Source organism: Populus trichocarpa, chromosome 4 (assembly GCF_000002775.5).
Source record: "Populus trichocarpa isolate Nisqually-1 chromosome 4, P.trichocarpa_v4.1, whole genome shotgun sequence".
NCBI lineage: Eukaryota > Viridiplantae > Streptophyta > Magnoliopsida > Malpighiales > Salicaceae > Populus > Populus trichocarpa.
The window spans coordinates 2,222,661-2,236,463 of record NC_037288.2 but is presented as its reverse complement, the minus strand read 5'-3'; the positions used below and the strand labels follow the sequence as shown (position 1 = coordinate 2,236,463).

Here is a 13,803-nt window from a genome sequence, read left to right as displayed (position 1 = left end):
TTTTTTCAATAAAATATTTTTCAAAATGCGGATTATTTTTCTGGAAACAAACACCCTTCAAGTTATAATATTTGAAGAAGTAATACCAACATATTAATTAGTATTCTCCAGATCACAAACAATGTGTCAGTTCAGCAGATCCTCACTGTAGGACATGTGTCCTATGTCTCCTGACACAAAAAGGGCAGTAAACACTTAACCATCATGTAGTTCATCCTGTTGAGGGGACACCGACCAGTCAAATCTCCAATCCCATGGGAAGCCCTTCTGTGATCCAATCTGCTATTTTTTTCATCGGTCTTAACAGTGTAGTTCGTTGGGGAATGTCTTTGTCAGGGGAATGTCTTTGTCAGGTAAGGACAAGAACAAGGCAGATAAAAAAGAGAAGATTAACAATGACAGAGAAAAGTTAGGACAAAACAATAGTATTCGGAGTTTTTTTGATTAGCACACCATGGCCCTTATCTTATATTCCACCAATGGAGAGAGATAAACAAAGTAAAAGCATTAAACTTCACTTGTTGGAGGAGACATTCACTTCGGCTTGATGCTTCTTTTACCAATTACTTTAATCCACGCATGCCTAAATATTAACCACGAAAACAAGAAAAGCTTCTCATCTTGTATTCAAAAAGAAATCCAATCCACCATCAGCTTTTCACACGCAAAGACACAAATCACTTGTTCAATGTTCTATGCCGGCTGTCACTGCAACATATTGCCAAAACAAGTCAAAATTGGCTACCAAGAAGTTTCCTAGGTTTCATAAATGTAAAAGTTTAAGATGCTTTACTGCTTCTTCTTATGACTTGAACGGAATCAAAACCGCAATCAGCCTACTAATACCAACTTCACCAAAACGTTTCAGGTCTGATTCACAAACAAAACTGCGACTTACCAGCCAAAATACCATAGCTTTCTGCATTGAACATGGGAAGAGAACATACAGGTCCTTGAGTTCATCTGCATTTGAGCCTAGTAGACCATATACTGCCAAATGCTATCCTGACTCCCGACCTGAGAAAGAATAAATCCCAGAACCGACAGAGATGATCCAGCCAGACCACCTTCCGCGGTTTAATTTTGGTGTTGAATGCACTTTCAACCATAATTTTTTTACTTTCAGGCTGACTACACTAAGATAGCCTGTCGATCCTTCATCTCCCTCGTGAATGCAAGAGTATATATATACATAGCTTTGATTGGCCAAGATAACAGGATTGATTGGCCAAGATAACAGGGTACATCGCACATTATAAGGAGAGTAAAGCATGCAACTCTTAAGAAACAAGCTCTGGGAAACTAAACCACCAGTTGTGAGACAAAAAAGAACATTCAAGAACAGTTGCTAACCAATATTAGAGAAAAGCACAACACTACTTCCCCCGGCGCAAGCAATTCTAGAATGAAATGCTGGAGCAACCACCTTTAGAACACAGCATGGCAGTGATCAGTGAACAACAGAGCAACAGATAACCGCATTTCTACCAAAACATTTGGACTAAGAGAAAACCAAGTTACAACAACCAGAAATCTTTAGGAACACAAGAAAAATGCATGAAAACTTTAACATCTATCTTAGAAATCAACAAAATCACTAAGAGAGCTATTGTAAATCAAGACATCGAACATCACAGCTAAAACTTTATCACAACTTATCAAATCTTTCTATAGATTCATACCTACACAATACATTAAACAAAGTAACACAAGACCTATGGTATTGAGCAAACTCTTAGTATACCAACGCATGTCATTTTCTACATGAATGAATAATTTTATCATATAAGCTAGTGTTCATCCCAATCCCATAAACTTGCAGTCTCAGTGAAAAACCAATAGCAACCCAAGCAACGTCAGAGAAGAGAATAAATTGAAGCGTAAAATCAGGAAAATAGAGCAAGTAATAGGAGACACAGTAGGAAGGAATGACAGCAATGATGAGGCGAATTGTTGAACATGGTCAACGAGTTCAAGGTTTTATATACTAACTAATACCATCTAAATCAACCATTCAAGATTAAATAAATCCGATTAACATTGAACTGAACCAGAATAGCTACCATCTAAATCACTCATTCAAGCTTAAAAGGATCCGATTTAACATATTATAACGAACAACCAGCATAGCTACCATCTAAAATACTCATTCAAGATAAAAGGAAATACATTAGAACAAACTAACAGTATTCCATTGTTTCCTTTCGCATTCCAACTATCTTCAATCCCAGTATTTGACAGAACAGAAACAGTTGCCATATCAATACCGAATCAGATACTCCTTTTCCAAAAAAAAAAACCTTTCAGCGAAAGAAAAAAGGTTAAAAATTAAAAGCGGATTGGAGACAAAAAATTTCCAATTTGAAACCTTTGCAACTACAACCATTAAATTTCAGAGATTTGACTTATTAAAAAAAAAAACATATATCATATTCCCTATCAAATCTCTGATCCTTTTCTTTGTACACAAAACTATCCAACAACCCAAATAAATCCATGCCCCCAAAACAAACCCCAAAATTCACCTCCATCCCTCCAACACTCTTCACCCTCCATCTATAATCTCTTCATGCTACCCCCTACAACTTAAATTTTGCACCAAATTAGCTGCATTCCTTCTAATTTTTTCATTCTCATCATCCAAAAACCCAACACAAATCTCCAACACCCCATCTTTTTTGGCCTCTACACGCATTTCCTCTGCGAAACTACACAAACAGTTCAATGTAAAAAGCGCACATTGCACCCCTCTTTCGCTCCCATTCCTAATAACCTTAACCAAAACTTCCAAACACCCATTAACCTTCCTTATTTCCTCCCTCCCTTCCTTACATTTCACCAACAAACTCAACACTTCCACCGCTCTTTCAAGCCCCATCCCACCAATTTTCATCAAAATTGGCACAGCTCCACACTCCACAGCACGCTTTCTATTATCAACAAATGAACAAATCGCATACAACGCAGTGGCTGCTTCTCTCACTTCACGCCCTTTTCCATTATATAGAACCCAAATAAGCGTTTTTATCCCATTCGGGTACGCTCCAATTGTGGCTTTGTTGACTTCCACAACAGCCAAACTTGTCAACATTGTGCAACCAATGGCCCGAGAACTTGGCGACCCGACCCGGATAACATTAATGACCCGACCAATTACACCTTCAGCTACAAGGCCCACCTTGTTATCATCATCAAGAGAAAGATTAAGGAGGAGGGCCAGTGCTTTCTCTTGGATCTCTGACTCGGTCGAGTCGACACAGTTTAGAATCGTTGAGACTGCACCAGACTCGGTGATTTGGCGGCGGAGACACGGGTCTAGCTTGGTGAGTCTAGTGAGTTGACTCAGTGAGTGAAGACTGGACTCCAGAGTCGAAGATGGGGAAACGAGAGCGGAGATTAAGAACTGGGTTTGGTGTTTCTTCGATGGGTTCGGATTCCGATACGGGTTCGGGTCTGGTTGTGATTTTTGGATTGTAAAGCTGGAAATCAGGCTTCTCAAGGCGTGGTTGGGTATAAGACGAGGGTGTTCAGGTAAGGGGAGTTTGGTGATTGGACAACTACGGTGGCCGGAGTCGAGCCACCGTTGAATTGAGGAGCGGTCAAAGGTATGACCCGAAGAGAGAATAACCGGGTCGGACATGATTTCTAGTGAAATTGGACACTTGAAATCATCAGGGATGTGTGTAGCCATGTTTTCGTGTCTCTAAAAAAACTGGGTTTTGTTTTGTTTGTGTTTGGTTGGGTTTTTGAGTTAGTTTCTCCCACTAGAAATGTTGACTCAGTGAGTTTCTCTTTATAAAGAAGAGAGGGAAGGGGGGGTTTGGAGGTTTAGGTTCTTGAGTAAGGTGAGGTTTGTTGAATGACTCTAATGCCCTTGTAGCTTATCCAAACTTTCACGAGGGTTTTGGTGTTTTTTATTTACTTTATTTTTTTCTTCTTTTATTTATAATCATACGAAGGTAAGAATTTCTTACAATTTATTTACCTTTTCATATAAAATATATTTAGATGGATATTTCTCATTTACAGTAAATAAATAAATTCATTTACAATAAACAACATTTTTAAATGCAAGTAATTAAATAAGTTGAACAAATCAATTTAAAATATATATATATATATATTATCTTCAATATAACTAGCATATATAAAATTATATATGTTAATTAATCATGAAGATTTTGTGATTGTTTAGCATTATAGTAATGATTAATTTTTAAAGTGATGTTGCTTAAAAATATATTAAAATAATATTTATTTTTATTTTTTAAAATTTATTTTTAATATTAATATATATAAAAAATTTAAAAAAAAATTTAAAAAAAAAAACAGTTTCTATAGCGAACATGAACTTTTTGTAATTATCTTCCAACTTAGAAAAGGCAAATAATATTTCTGGACATGGAGGGGCAAATTAGGGATTCAGCATGGGGTTAAGTTCTTTTGCAATCTTATGTGGTTTGTCGTTTAGTTATCAGGAAACAAGGTGGAATGGGGATTTTGGGGGCAGTTTAGGAAGGTACATCATTTTTCTCCTTTGTTAAACGGTCCATTGCCTTTTACTAATGGCTGATAATTAAAGAGGAAACAGAAGAAAACGTGTGAGAGATTAAAAATTTATGTCACGGTATAATAGATAATTATATCTTATCTTAAAATATTAATCAAATACAATCTAATAATATAGGTTTTAAATTGAAATCAATATTCACATTAAATAAATAAAAAAATATTAAAAAAATCATAAAAAAAAACTCAAGCAAACTTAAATGAATCTTGTAAACTCAGGCGTCGTCTTGAAAACTAGGTTTTAGCCACAATATAATGTTACATCGGTTATTTAAACTCAATGAACATTGTTTATATACTTCTAGTTTTTTTTTATATTTACAAATTTATTATGTTGTTTCCAATAACTTCTAATAACTATCGAATAACAAATGTAAAAGATAAAACAATTCTTAAATTAAAGGCAAAACTTTTTAAATTCTAATGATAAAGATGTAATTTAATTATTTTAAAATTAAGTCAAAAACTAAAAAGCTTATTGATCAAAGTTTAATGTTTTTTTTACTGTTAAATATAATAAAGTAATTATATTATGCAATAAAAATACTAAAAGATTATTTAACTTTATTCATTCTTGTAATGATTAATGTAATAAAGACTTGTCTCCTCTAAAACAAAGCTAAATAATTGTGTCTGCTAAAGACAAAATAGTAGTTTTATTGTGAAAAATATATAATAAAACTCTAAGTATTTTTAGTTTTTGTTATAATAAAAACTGAGAGGTCAAAAATGAGTTAATTATTGATCTTATGTGAAATGTTTTTTTTTTAAAAAAAAAATTTGGTGTGACTTTTTTTTAGAAAAATCTATGTGGTTTTGATTTTTTTTTATGAACTAATCCAACTCATATCATATGACTTGGATGTAACTTAGATCTTGTGATTATTAATATCTAAATTGAGTTTAATAACTATAATTATTATACTAAACTTGTTGAATAATTTGTTAAAATTTAAGGCCTTATTGAATAACTTAACGTTGTTGTCGAATGGATGAACACCATCTTAATCCTTATTGAATTTTCGTTTGTATCTTTGTTCACTTAAAGTTAATTTAGTTTGTTTATAGATAATATAATAAATATAATTACTTCAAATCCAAATTAGTAAATAATAAAGCTATTATCCTAATTAGTTTGTTTTGGATAAGCACGTAATAATTTTAACCATACATATCCTTAGCAAATCAATTAAAATATCTTGAAGTTAGCTTCTAAAACTTATATTTAATCAATTGACTTAATTTAATTAAAATATTATTTTAAAAAAATAAATTTAATAAAAAACGATAAATTAAAAAACTTGAGATAACATAAGTTGTTTTAAAAAATAATGAAAAATCATATAAAAAAAAAAAGTTCAATCTCCGATTAAATAAATGTTAAAGCATGAGACTTAAAACACATAAGCTTAAAAATAGAAAAAAAAAAAAAGCAAACTCGGGTGAATTTCTCAAAGTTGAGTTAATCTTCCAAACTTACAACCTGTTAAATCCTAAACCATGATGAAAATATGATAAAGCTCATGGAAACTAGTTCATATTTCTTTGCTTTTAAGGTTAATTGAATTATTTTATTGTGTTTAGAAGAGTTAAAATATCTGAAAAGCCCTTAAATACTAGTTTAATTAATTTATTTTTTTGCTTTTAAAGATATTTAAATCATTTTACTGTACTAAAAATAAAAAAAATTTATTTCCCTTGCTCAATTCATAAATAACTAATGAGTTATGAAAAAAAATCATATTATCTTTAAGGGCAAGTTTGATAGTTTTTTTTTTGAAAGAGCAAAATTATCATTTTTACTATTACAATTCACAATAATATATTTCTTAATATGTAATGAAAAACTTAATAAGTATAGTATTTTATTTTTTAATCTCACTTTTTTCTGTTGTTTTAATGAAAATACTCATTTTTATCAAAGTTTAAAAATAGCTCAAGATTTTTTACAAGTTCAAGCTCATCATGATATAAACTAATAGGGCGATTATATACAGTTTTGGCATGAATTTTCTTATCAACAATATCATTATATATATATATATATATATATATATATATATATATATATATATATATCTTAGTAATAAGCTGGTTAAAAATGTTTGTGAAAAAGTTTTTCAATGCATTTATGTTGATTACTCAACAAAATATAAAATAAACTTATATATTTTTACAATTAATCTCAATTTTATACAAATATTTATGTTCACAATAGCTTGAGACAAATTTAAATGTATTCAAACTTGGTGAACAAACCATGGACTTCATTTTATTTTTAATCACAAACACATTTGAAAAAAAAATAAAATAAATAATACTACTCAATTTTTGTTGACAGACTTATATGTAAATATCATTAAGACAAAAATAATAATTATTATATAGCCCATTAATTTTCCCCTAAAAAACCAATCATTTGTTATTTCCCCTCCAATTCAATGCACTTGGTAGTACAACCCCAAGAATATCAAATGCCATTAATTTCACATGAATATTAAAATATTTTAAATAATATACAATTTTCAAACAAAAAATTGCACAAAAATGATCTTTCACCCTTGCTTAACCATCATTATTTTATTTTTCTTTTAATATTGTTAATCACTATAATAAAAAAATATAATTATTAAACTTTATTAAAAAATTTGCACAAAAATCACTATAACCTAGTTTTTAAATAATTGAACTTTGACTCGGTAAAATTCAAATTATCTAGTTGTCAATTCTTGATTAAGTTGGTAAACTTGAGTAGAATCTCACCTGATTAATTCTAATTTTGTTTATTCAAAACTAGGTTTATTTCAATTTTTAAAATCAACAAAACAACATTCTTTGACGCGGCCCTATAATCATGGAAAAAAAAACTAAAACACGAAGAGAGAAAGGGAAAGGTAATGGGGCATGTGCTATCTTGTCACAGATGTACAGAAATTAATGGCTTAGATTGATCTGGATAAAGAAATTAAGTGATGGTGGGAAATTGATGATAACAAGTTGAAAAATTGCAGCCGACATGCTTGAAAGAGAAATTACAAGTATTATATTCTTATCTTTTTCATTATTAAAAAAGGACAATCAATAATAAAAAAAAGAACCAACGTGGTTCATGAGTTTTGTCACCTGTTCATATTGTGGCTAATTTTAACAATTCCTTCGCCGTTTATATATATATATATATATATATATATATATATATATATTCAAATGTAAAAATATAATAGATCAAATGAAACAGCTCAGTAAGCTCGCAATTCATATATACACATGTACAAATCAGAAATAAAAAGAAATATGCTCTCATTCATTAATTAAAAAAAATACAGGAAGACAACTACCTAAAAAGAAAACCAAAAGTATCATATCGGTTAGCTAAGAAATCTAGGATCCAGCAGGTGCTAAAGATAACCAACCAAAAAAAATATCAACAAAAAAAAATTCCAACAGCTGACGCAATTTATAGTTAAGAGAACCACCAACGACTACTGAAACATACAAGGGCCATTAATAGAAGGCCTGTAACCCCAACAACAAAAGCAAAATAAACTTAGTCAATTCTTTTTTTTTAATGTTTTTTAAAAATATTTTTTTATTAAAAAATATATTAATATTTTTTTCAACATCAACATATTAAAAAAATTAAAACAATACTAAAAATAATATCAATTTTATACTTTTTAAAGCAAACACGCCCAAAAATAAAAGCAAAGTGCACTCTACGCAATGTTCTATGTGAATTCGGTGTGGCATTAGTGTATGGATCCTTCTATGGATACAAAATTAAAGTACTTTGATGTCTGCGAATATAAGAACTAATGAAAATATTAAACTATTTAAAACTCAATACAAAGATACATAGTTTCGAATAACTAAATTTGAGCAATGGGATTGTGATGATTGATAGGATTAATTGAGCTTTTTTTACTCTATATTCTATTAATATTGAAATGCAGATTAATTGTGTGTGAATATCTCTATTTATTACTCTATTCCCATTATGATTAATTGAGTTTTTTCTTACTGTATATTTTATTAATATTGAGATCCTTTAGATTGCTAAAGTTGTCTAGTTGTGTGACATATATTCAATATGGATATGAATAAAAAATTGTTGAATGAAAATAATATTTTCTTAAGTTCTGAATATATAATAAATGGAAAAATAATTAAAAAATATCAAAACATGAAAACTCAAATTTACCCTTTTATAAATAACCACCTATCATTGACCATGATAAAAAATAATAATAATTAAAAGCTCTCTCTAAGAAGAGCCACCTATGCCCACCAAGATGAAAGCATAAAGTTTCCATAATGTGAGGGTTCCTACAAAATGTGAAGGTTCCTATGAAATCTGAAATTTCTTATAATATTGCAGCACTACCTCGTATGTCAGGAGAGATGAATTTAGTCTTGGCTAGTGAAAGCTCCTGGATACAAAGAAATAACTGATGATGTAGACACTCGCATATGATAAACTTTATAAGAGATATTATTATATTGTAACCATAAAGTGAGTTTTGTTTTTTTATAAAAGTATTTTTTTTTAAGAAAAGAGGTGCCTTTAGTTTTATTAAGAAATTAATGCTATTATTTTCTCATCGATGTGGGATTAATAACATTATCATAGCCCTCAAGCGAGAAGCTTGGATAGTTATGCATGACTGGAGTTTTCATAAACAACGTTAATGATGATGTGTGTTTATATATGCACATGGTAGGTCACCCAAGAAATATTATCCTACTAGAACTATATAATAAGTTTTATCTTTTTAAAAGGATTTTTTTTTTTAAAAAGATGTTTTTTGTGTTTACGAGTAACTAAGCTTTTCATCTCCTAAACAATATGAGATTAATAGCATGATCAATAACTAATCATCTAATCAAACTTGATTAAAAAGCTTTCCATGGCACAATTGATCAATAACATCACTGCAAATGAGAATAATTAGGAGACTTAACCTATTGGTTAACAAACCTTTTTTTTTATATATGTGTAGGACAATATACAATAGTAATGGTGGAGATTACAACATAAGAGTATGCCTATAATATTTTCTATATATGTACATTCTATAATATGCTCCCTCAAGCTGAGGGTGGAGGATCAACCCGAAACTTGAAACAAAAATCAGTAAACGAAGCAGTAGGAAGTGGCTTAGTAAAGACATTTGCAAGTTGATCCTAAGAGGAAATAAAACGAATCTGAATCTCTTTCTTTGCAACTCTATCTCGGGAAAAATAATAATCAACCTCAACATGTTTTGTGCTAGCATGAAAAACAGGATTAACAGACAAATAAGTGGCACCAAGGTTATCACACCAAATGATAGGAGCAGAAACAGACGGAATCTGAAGATCTGTTAATAAATACTAAAGTTAGATAACCTCAGCAGTACTATCGGCTAAGGCTTTGTACTCAGTTTCAGTAGAAGAGCAAGCAATTGTACGTTGCTTACCTAATTTGCATGAAATTGACGTCTAACCAAAGAACACAAGATAACCATCGTAGATTTTCTATCATCAATACTACCTGCCCAATCTGCATCTGTAAAGCCATGTAAGGAAAAGGAAGAACTACGAGTAATATGTAGTCCATATGTTGTCGTACCCTTAAGATAACGCAAGATGCGTTTAACAACAGTCCAATGAGAATTTGTAGGAGCATGCATAAACTGACAGACTCTGTTAACAGCAAAGCAAATATCTGGTCTTGTAAAAGTGAGATTTTGAAGAGCACCCATAATTTGACGAAAGCGTATAGCATCAGAAAACAAAGGATTTGGTAGTATGGTAGCTTTAGATGTAGAGATAGAAGTATCAACAGGTTTGCAAGATATTATACCAGCCCGAGTAAAGATGTTAAATGTATATTTATGTTGTCAGAGCATAAGACCCATACCAGTACATATTTATACTGTTAGAGCATAAGACCCATACCAGTAGGTTTAACCTCAATACCCAAAAAATAATGAACAGTACCCAAGTCGCGAAGCTTAAATTCTGAGCTCAGTAGCTATATGAGGTGTTGAAGTAGAAGAGAGTTGCTACCCGTAAGCGAGCATGCTACTATCCAAACCACTAGCCAGCCCCTGCATTGCGCTTGTTTTGCTGCTAATTGTTCGGCCTCCAGTCTGCAGTTTATTGGCCCATATTCTGATGAGTGTAGAGGTTGCTATTGGGACGCTAGTTGCCACGAGAACAACCTTTGCTACGACTGAAGTTTAAGCTATGATGGGACATAGCAAGATGAGCAGAGGGCTGTGGTGTTGGCAGCAGTGGTGATTGCGACAGCAGAGATGAAGACAACAGAGAGGGAGTGGCGTCCATGGACTGAAAAGAGTTCTTGTGCATAAATTTATGGGTAAGAAGGTGGTTATGAAGATCAGCATACGACAACGATTCTGCCTTGATTATAAGACTCGTTACCAAGTCTTTGAACTCACTACGAAGGCCACGAAACACATATAGATTGAATCTTCAAAGGATATGGGGCGACCAACAACAACCAATTCGTCAATAACGATTTGGCTTGCTGTATGTATATACTTACCGATGAGTCACCTTGCTGAAGATCTTGGAAGGAATCATGGAGTTGCATGATGCGAGAATTAGATGGAGATGCAAGAGCTTTCTCAAGAGTGCGCCAAACACATTGCGAGGTATGACAATCTACCACGAGATGCAACACATCCACAAAGAGAGAGAGAGGAGAGAAATACACTCAAAATAAGTTGATCCTGTTGCTTCCAACGAAGAAAAGAAGGGCTGATTTAGAGGAAGAACCAGTAGAACTGTCAGAAATATGAGACGGAGGACACAACACTGAGCCATCAACGAAGTGAAAAACAACCTTGACCAAGGAGATAAGGCTTCATCTGCATTCACCAATAGAGATAATTTATGTTCATAAGTTTCCATGAAACAACTTGGTGGGTGTTTGATAGAGCAATGATAGTTGGAGTTTGTGTTCCCATAATGTGTAGAGGAACGACAGAAACTTGCGAGAAGGAGTCATTGATGTGCTCTGTAAGTGGAGGCTGTTGTTGTGGAGGAAGGACACCACCGACTGCAGCTTGTAGATGGCTAGCCGGCTGGGCTGCACCATTAGTGGTGAGGGAGAAGTCAACAACAACAATAGTAGAATTCATTTAGGAGAGAGAGAGAAGGCAGGCTGCAAGGGAGAGAGGGAGAGGAGTTCTGACGGCAGAAGACTCTGATACTAAGTTGAGAATAATTAGGAGGCTTAACCTATTGGTTAGTCAACATTTTATATATATATATATATATATATATATATATATATATATATATATATATATATGTGTGTGTGTGTGTGTGTGTGTGTGTGTGTGTAGGGCAATATACAATAGTAATGATAAGGATTACAACATACGAGTATGCCTATAATATTTCTTATATAGGTATATTCTATAATAATTGCTATTACACTACTTTGTTCCACATGCTTAGAAATGTAATAAATAATATTTCACTACCATGATACCTCTACTGGGATCCCCTTAGCATAACATTGTGCTGTTATTGAAATTGTATTTTGTTTTAATTATAGTTTTAAAAATATTTAGTTAATCAATATACACTATAATTTTTCTAGAATTCCACTTTAAACCTAATTTTTTAAACCATAATCATAAAAACTATTACAATATCAAATTAACATATGAATGCAGCACTATGAATGCAACACGTCTTCATGCAGGTTCTTGCGCAAGAATATATTACGATCGGCAGGATTACTGACCTAGTATTACAAATAGATCTTGTCTAAACCTTTTATAACTACTTTGTAAATATATTATTTTAAAAAATTGAATTTATCATTAATATATATGACAATCATGTTTTTTTTTATGTTTGTACTTTGTAGGAATTTGAGCTTAAAATCTCATTAGCCTTGATAAAATTGAATTGTTGAATGAGTAGATTTGTGAAGAACTAGCATTCTTAACGAAGAGGATTTAAATTGAGAGACTATTGAGACATCTTTATCTACATTGTCGGTTAATTAAAGAATAACTACACTACTTGGTTCCACATGCTTAGAAATATAATAAAAAATATTTCACTGCCATGATACTTCTACTAGGATCCACTTGGTATAAAAGTATGGTGTGATTGAAACTGTATTTTATTTTTATTAAAGTTTTATAATTATTTAGTTAATTAACATACATTATAATTAATTTTTCTTGAATTCCACTTTAAACTTAATATTTTAAACCATAATCATAAAAACTATTACAGTATCAAACATTAATTAACATATGAATGCAGCACGTCTGATATATGTAAGCCTCTACCGAGGTCCAAGCATGGTGATAGTCACTTCATTTATAGAATGCGATCCTTCACTTGTTGATGGATCTCCACTATTGTAACTCTTCTTCAGAATAAACGCAGGTTGCTTAGGAGATGGAAGAGTTGTGTCATTACTCAACATGAAAACAACATTAGACATTGATGGTCGGTCCATCGCAGATTCTTGCACACATAAAAGACCAATTTGGATGCACCTTAAGACTTGATCTTCAGGATACGAGTCGCCCATCAATGTATCCACTAGTTCCAGGGCCCTGCCTTCTCTCCATAGATCCCAAACCTAAAGAAATTCCACATCAATATGCTATGTTGGAGTTGAAATTTTAAAGTCGGCAATATATATATGTGTGTGTGTGTGTGTGTGTGTGTGTGAGAGAGAGAGAGAGAGAGAGAGAGACTTACATATCCAACCAAGCTCGAAAAGTTACTTTCATCATAAAAATTGCTGTTTTTTCTTCCAGTGATGACCTCTAATAGCAAAATCCCGAAACTATATACATCGGATTTTACTGAAAATAGGCCTTGCATTGCATATTCTGGTGACATATAACCACTGCAATAACATAGGAATAGAAGAGCTTAATAGAGTCAGCTATTCAGAAAATAAATAAATTATGATGAGATTTTAAAAATAATTTTATATTATTTTCTAATACAGTTTGAAACTTTCATAAGTTCTAAATTTTATTAATTTAATTAGATAAAATAATTAAAATTATGATATTAAAAAACTATTTCATAAGCTGAATTTTATTAATTTAATTAGATAAAATAATTAAAATTCTGATATTATATATAAAAAACTATTTTATGTCAAAAACTTAAATTATTCAATAAAATTTTAAAAATAATCTTATATTACACTCCAATATAACTTATTAAATAAGGATA

At 31.6% G+C, this 13,803-nt stretch overlaps 2 protein-coding genes across 8 annotated transcripts in view; both read right to left on the bottom strand.

The window, feature by feature from the left end:
* Positions 1–409: 409 nt before the first annotated feature.
* LOC7494310 (U-box domain-containing protein 8) lies at positions 410–3,800 on the bottom strand. Its single transcript, XM_052452476.1, has one exon. It carries the CDS (start codon positions 3,689–3,691, stop codon positions 2,573–2,575), a length of 1,119 nt encoding a protein of 372 aa, XP_052308436.1. The 5' UTR covers positions 3,692–3,800; the 3' UTR covers positions 410–2,572.
* Positions 3,801–12,705: 8,905 nt separating this feature from the next.
* LOC18109217 (G-type lectin S-receptor-like serine/threonine-protein kinase RKS1) overlaps positions 12,706–13,803 on the bottom strand; it is a 50,124-nt gene continuing 49,026 nt past the window's right edge. For 6 of the 7 annotated variants that reach the window (XM_052451846.1, XM_052451845.1, XM_052451847.1 and 3 more), the window contains 2 exons: positions 13,315–13,465; positions 12,706–13,192 (listed from right to left, as the gene is read on the bottom strand). In XM_052451846.1, the coding sequence (XP_052307806.1) occupies positions 12,890–13,192; positions 13,315–13,465 (454 nt within the window). In that variant the 3' untranslated portion in view covers positions 12,706–12,889. The remainder of the gene's footprint in view (positions 13,193–13,314; positions 13,466–13,803) is intronic. The other variant, XM_052451849.1, reaches the window with a different exon arrangement.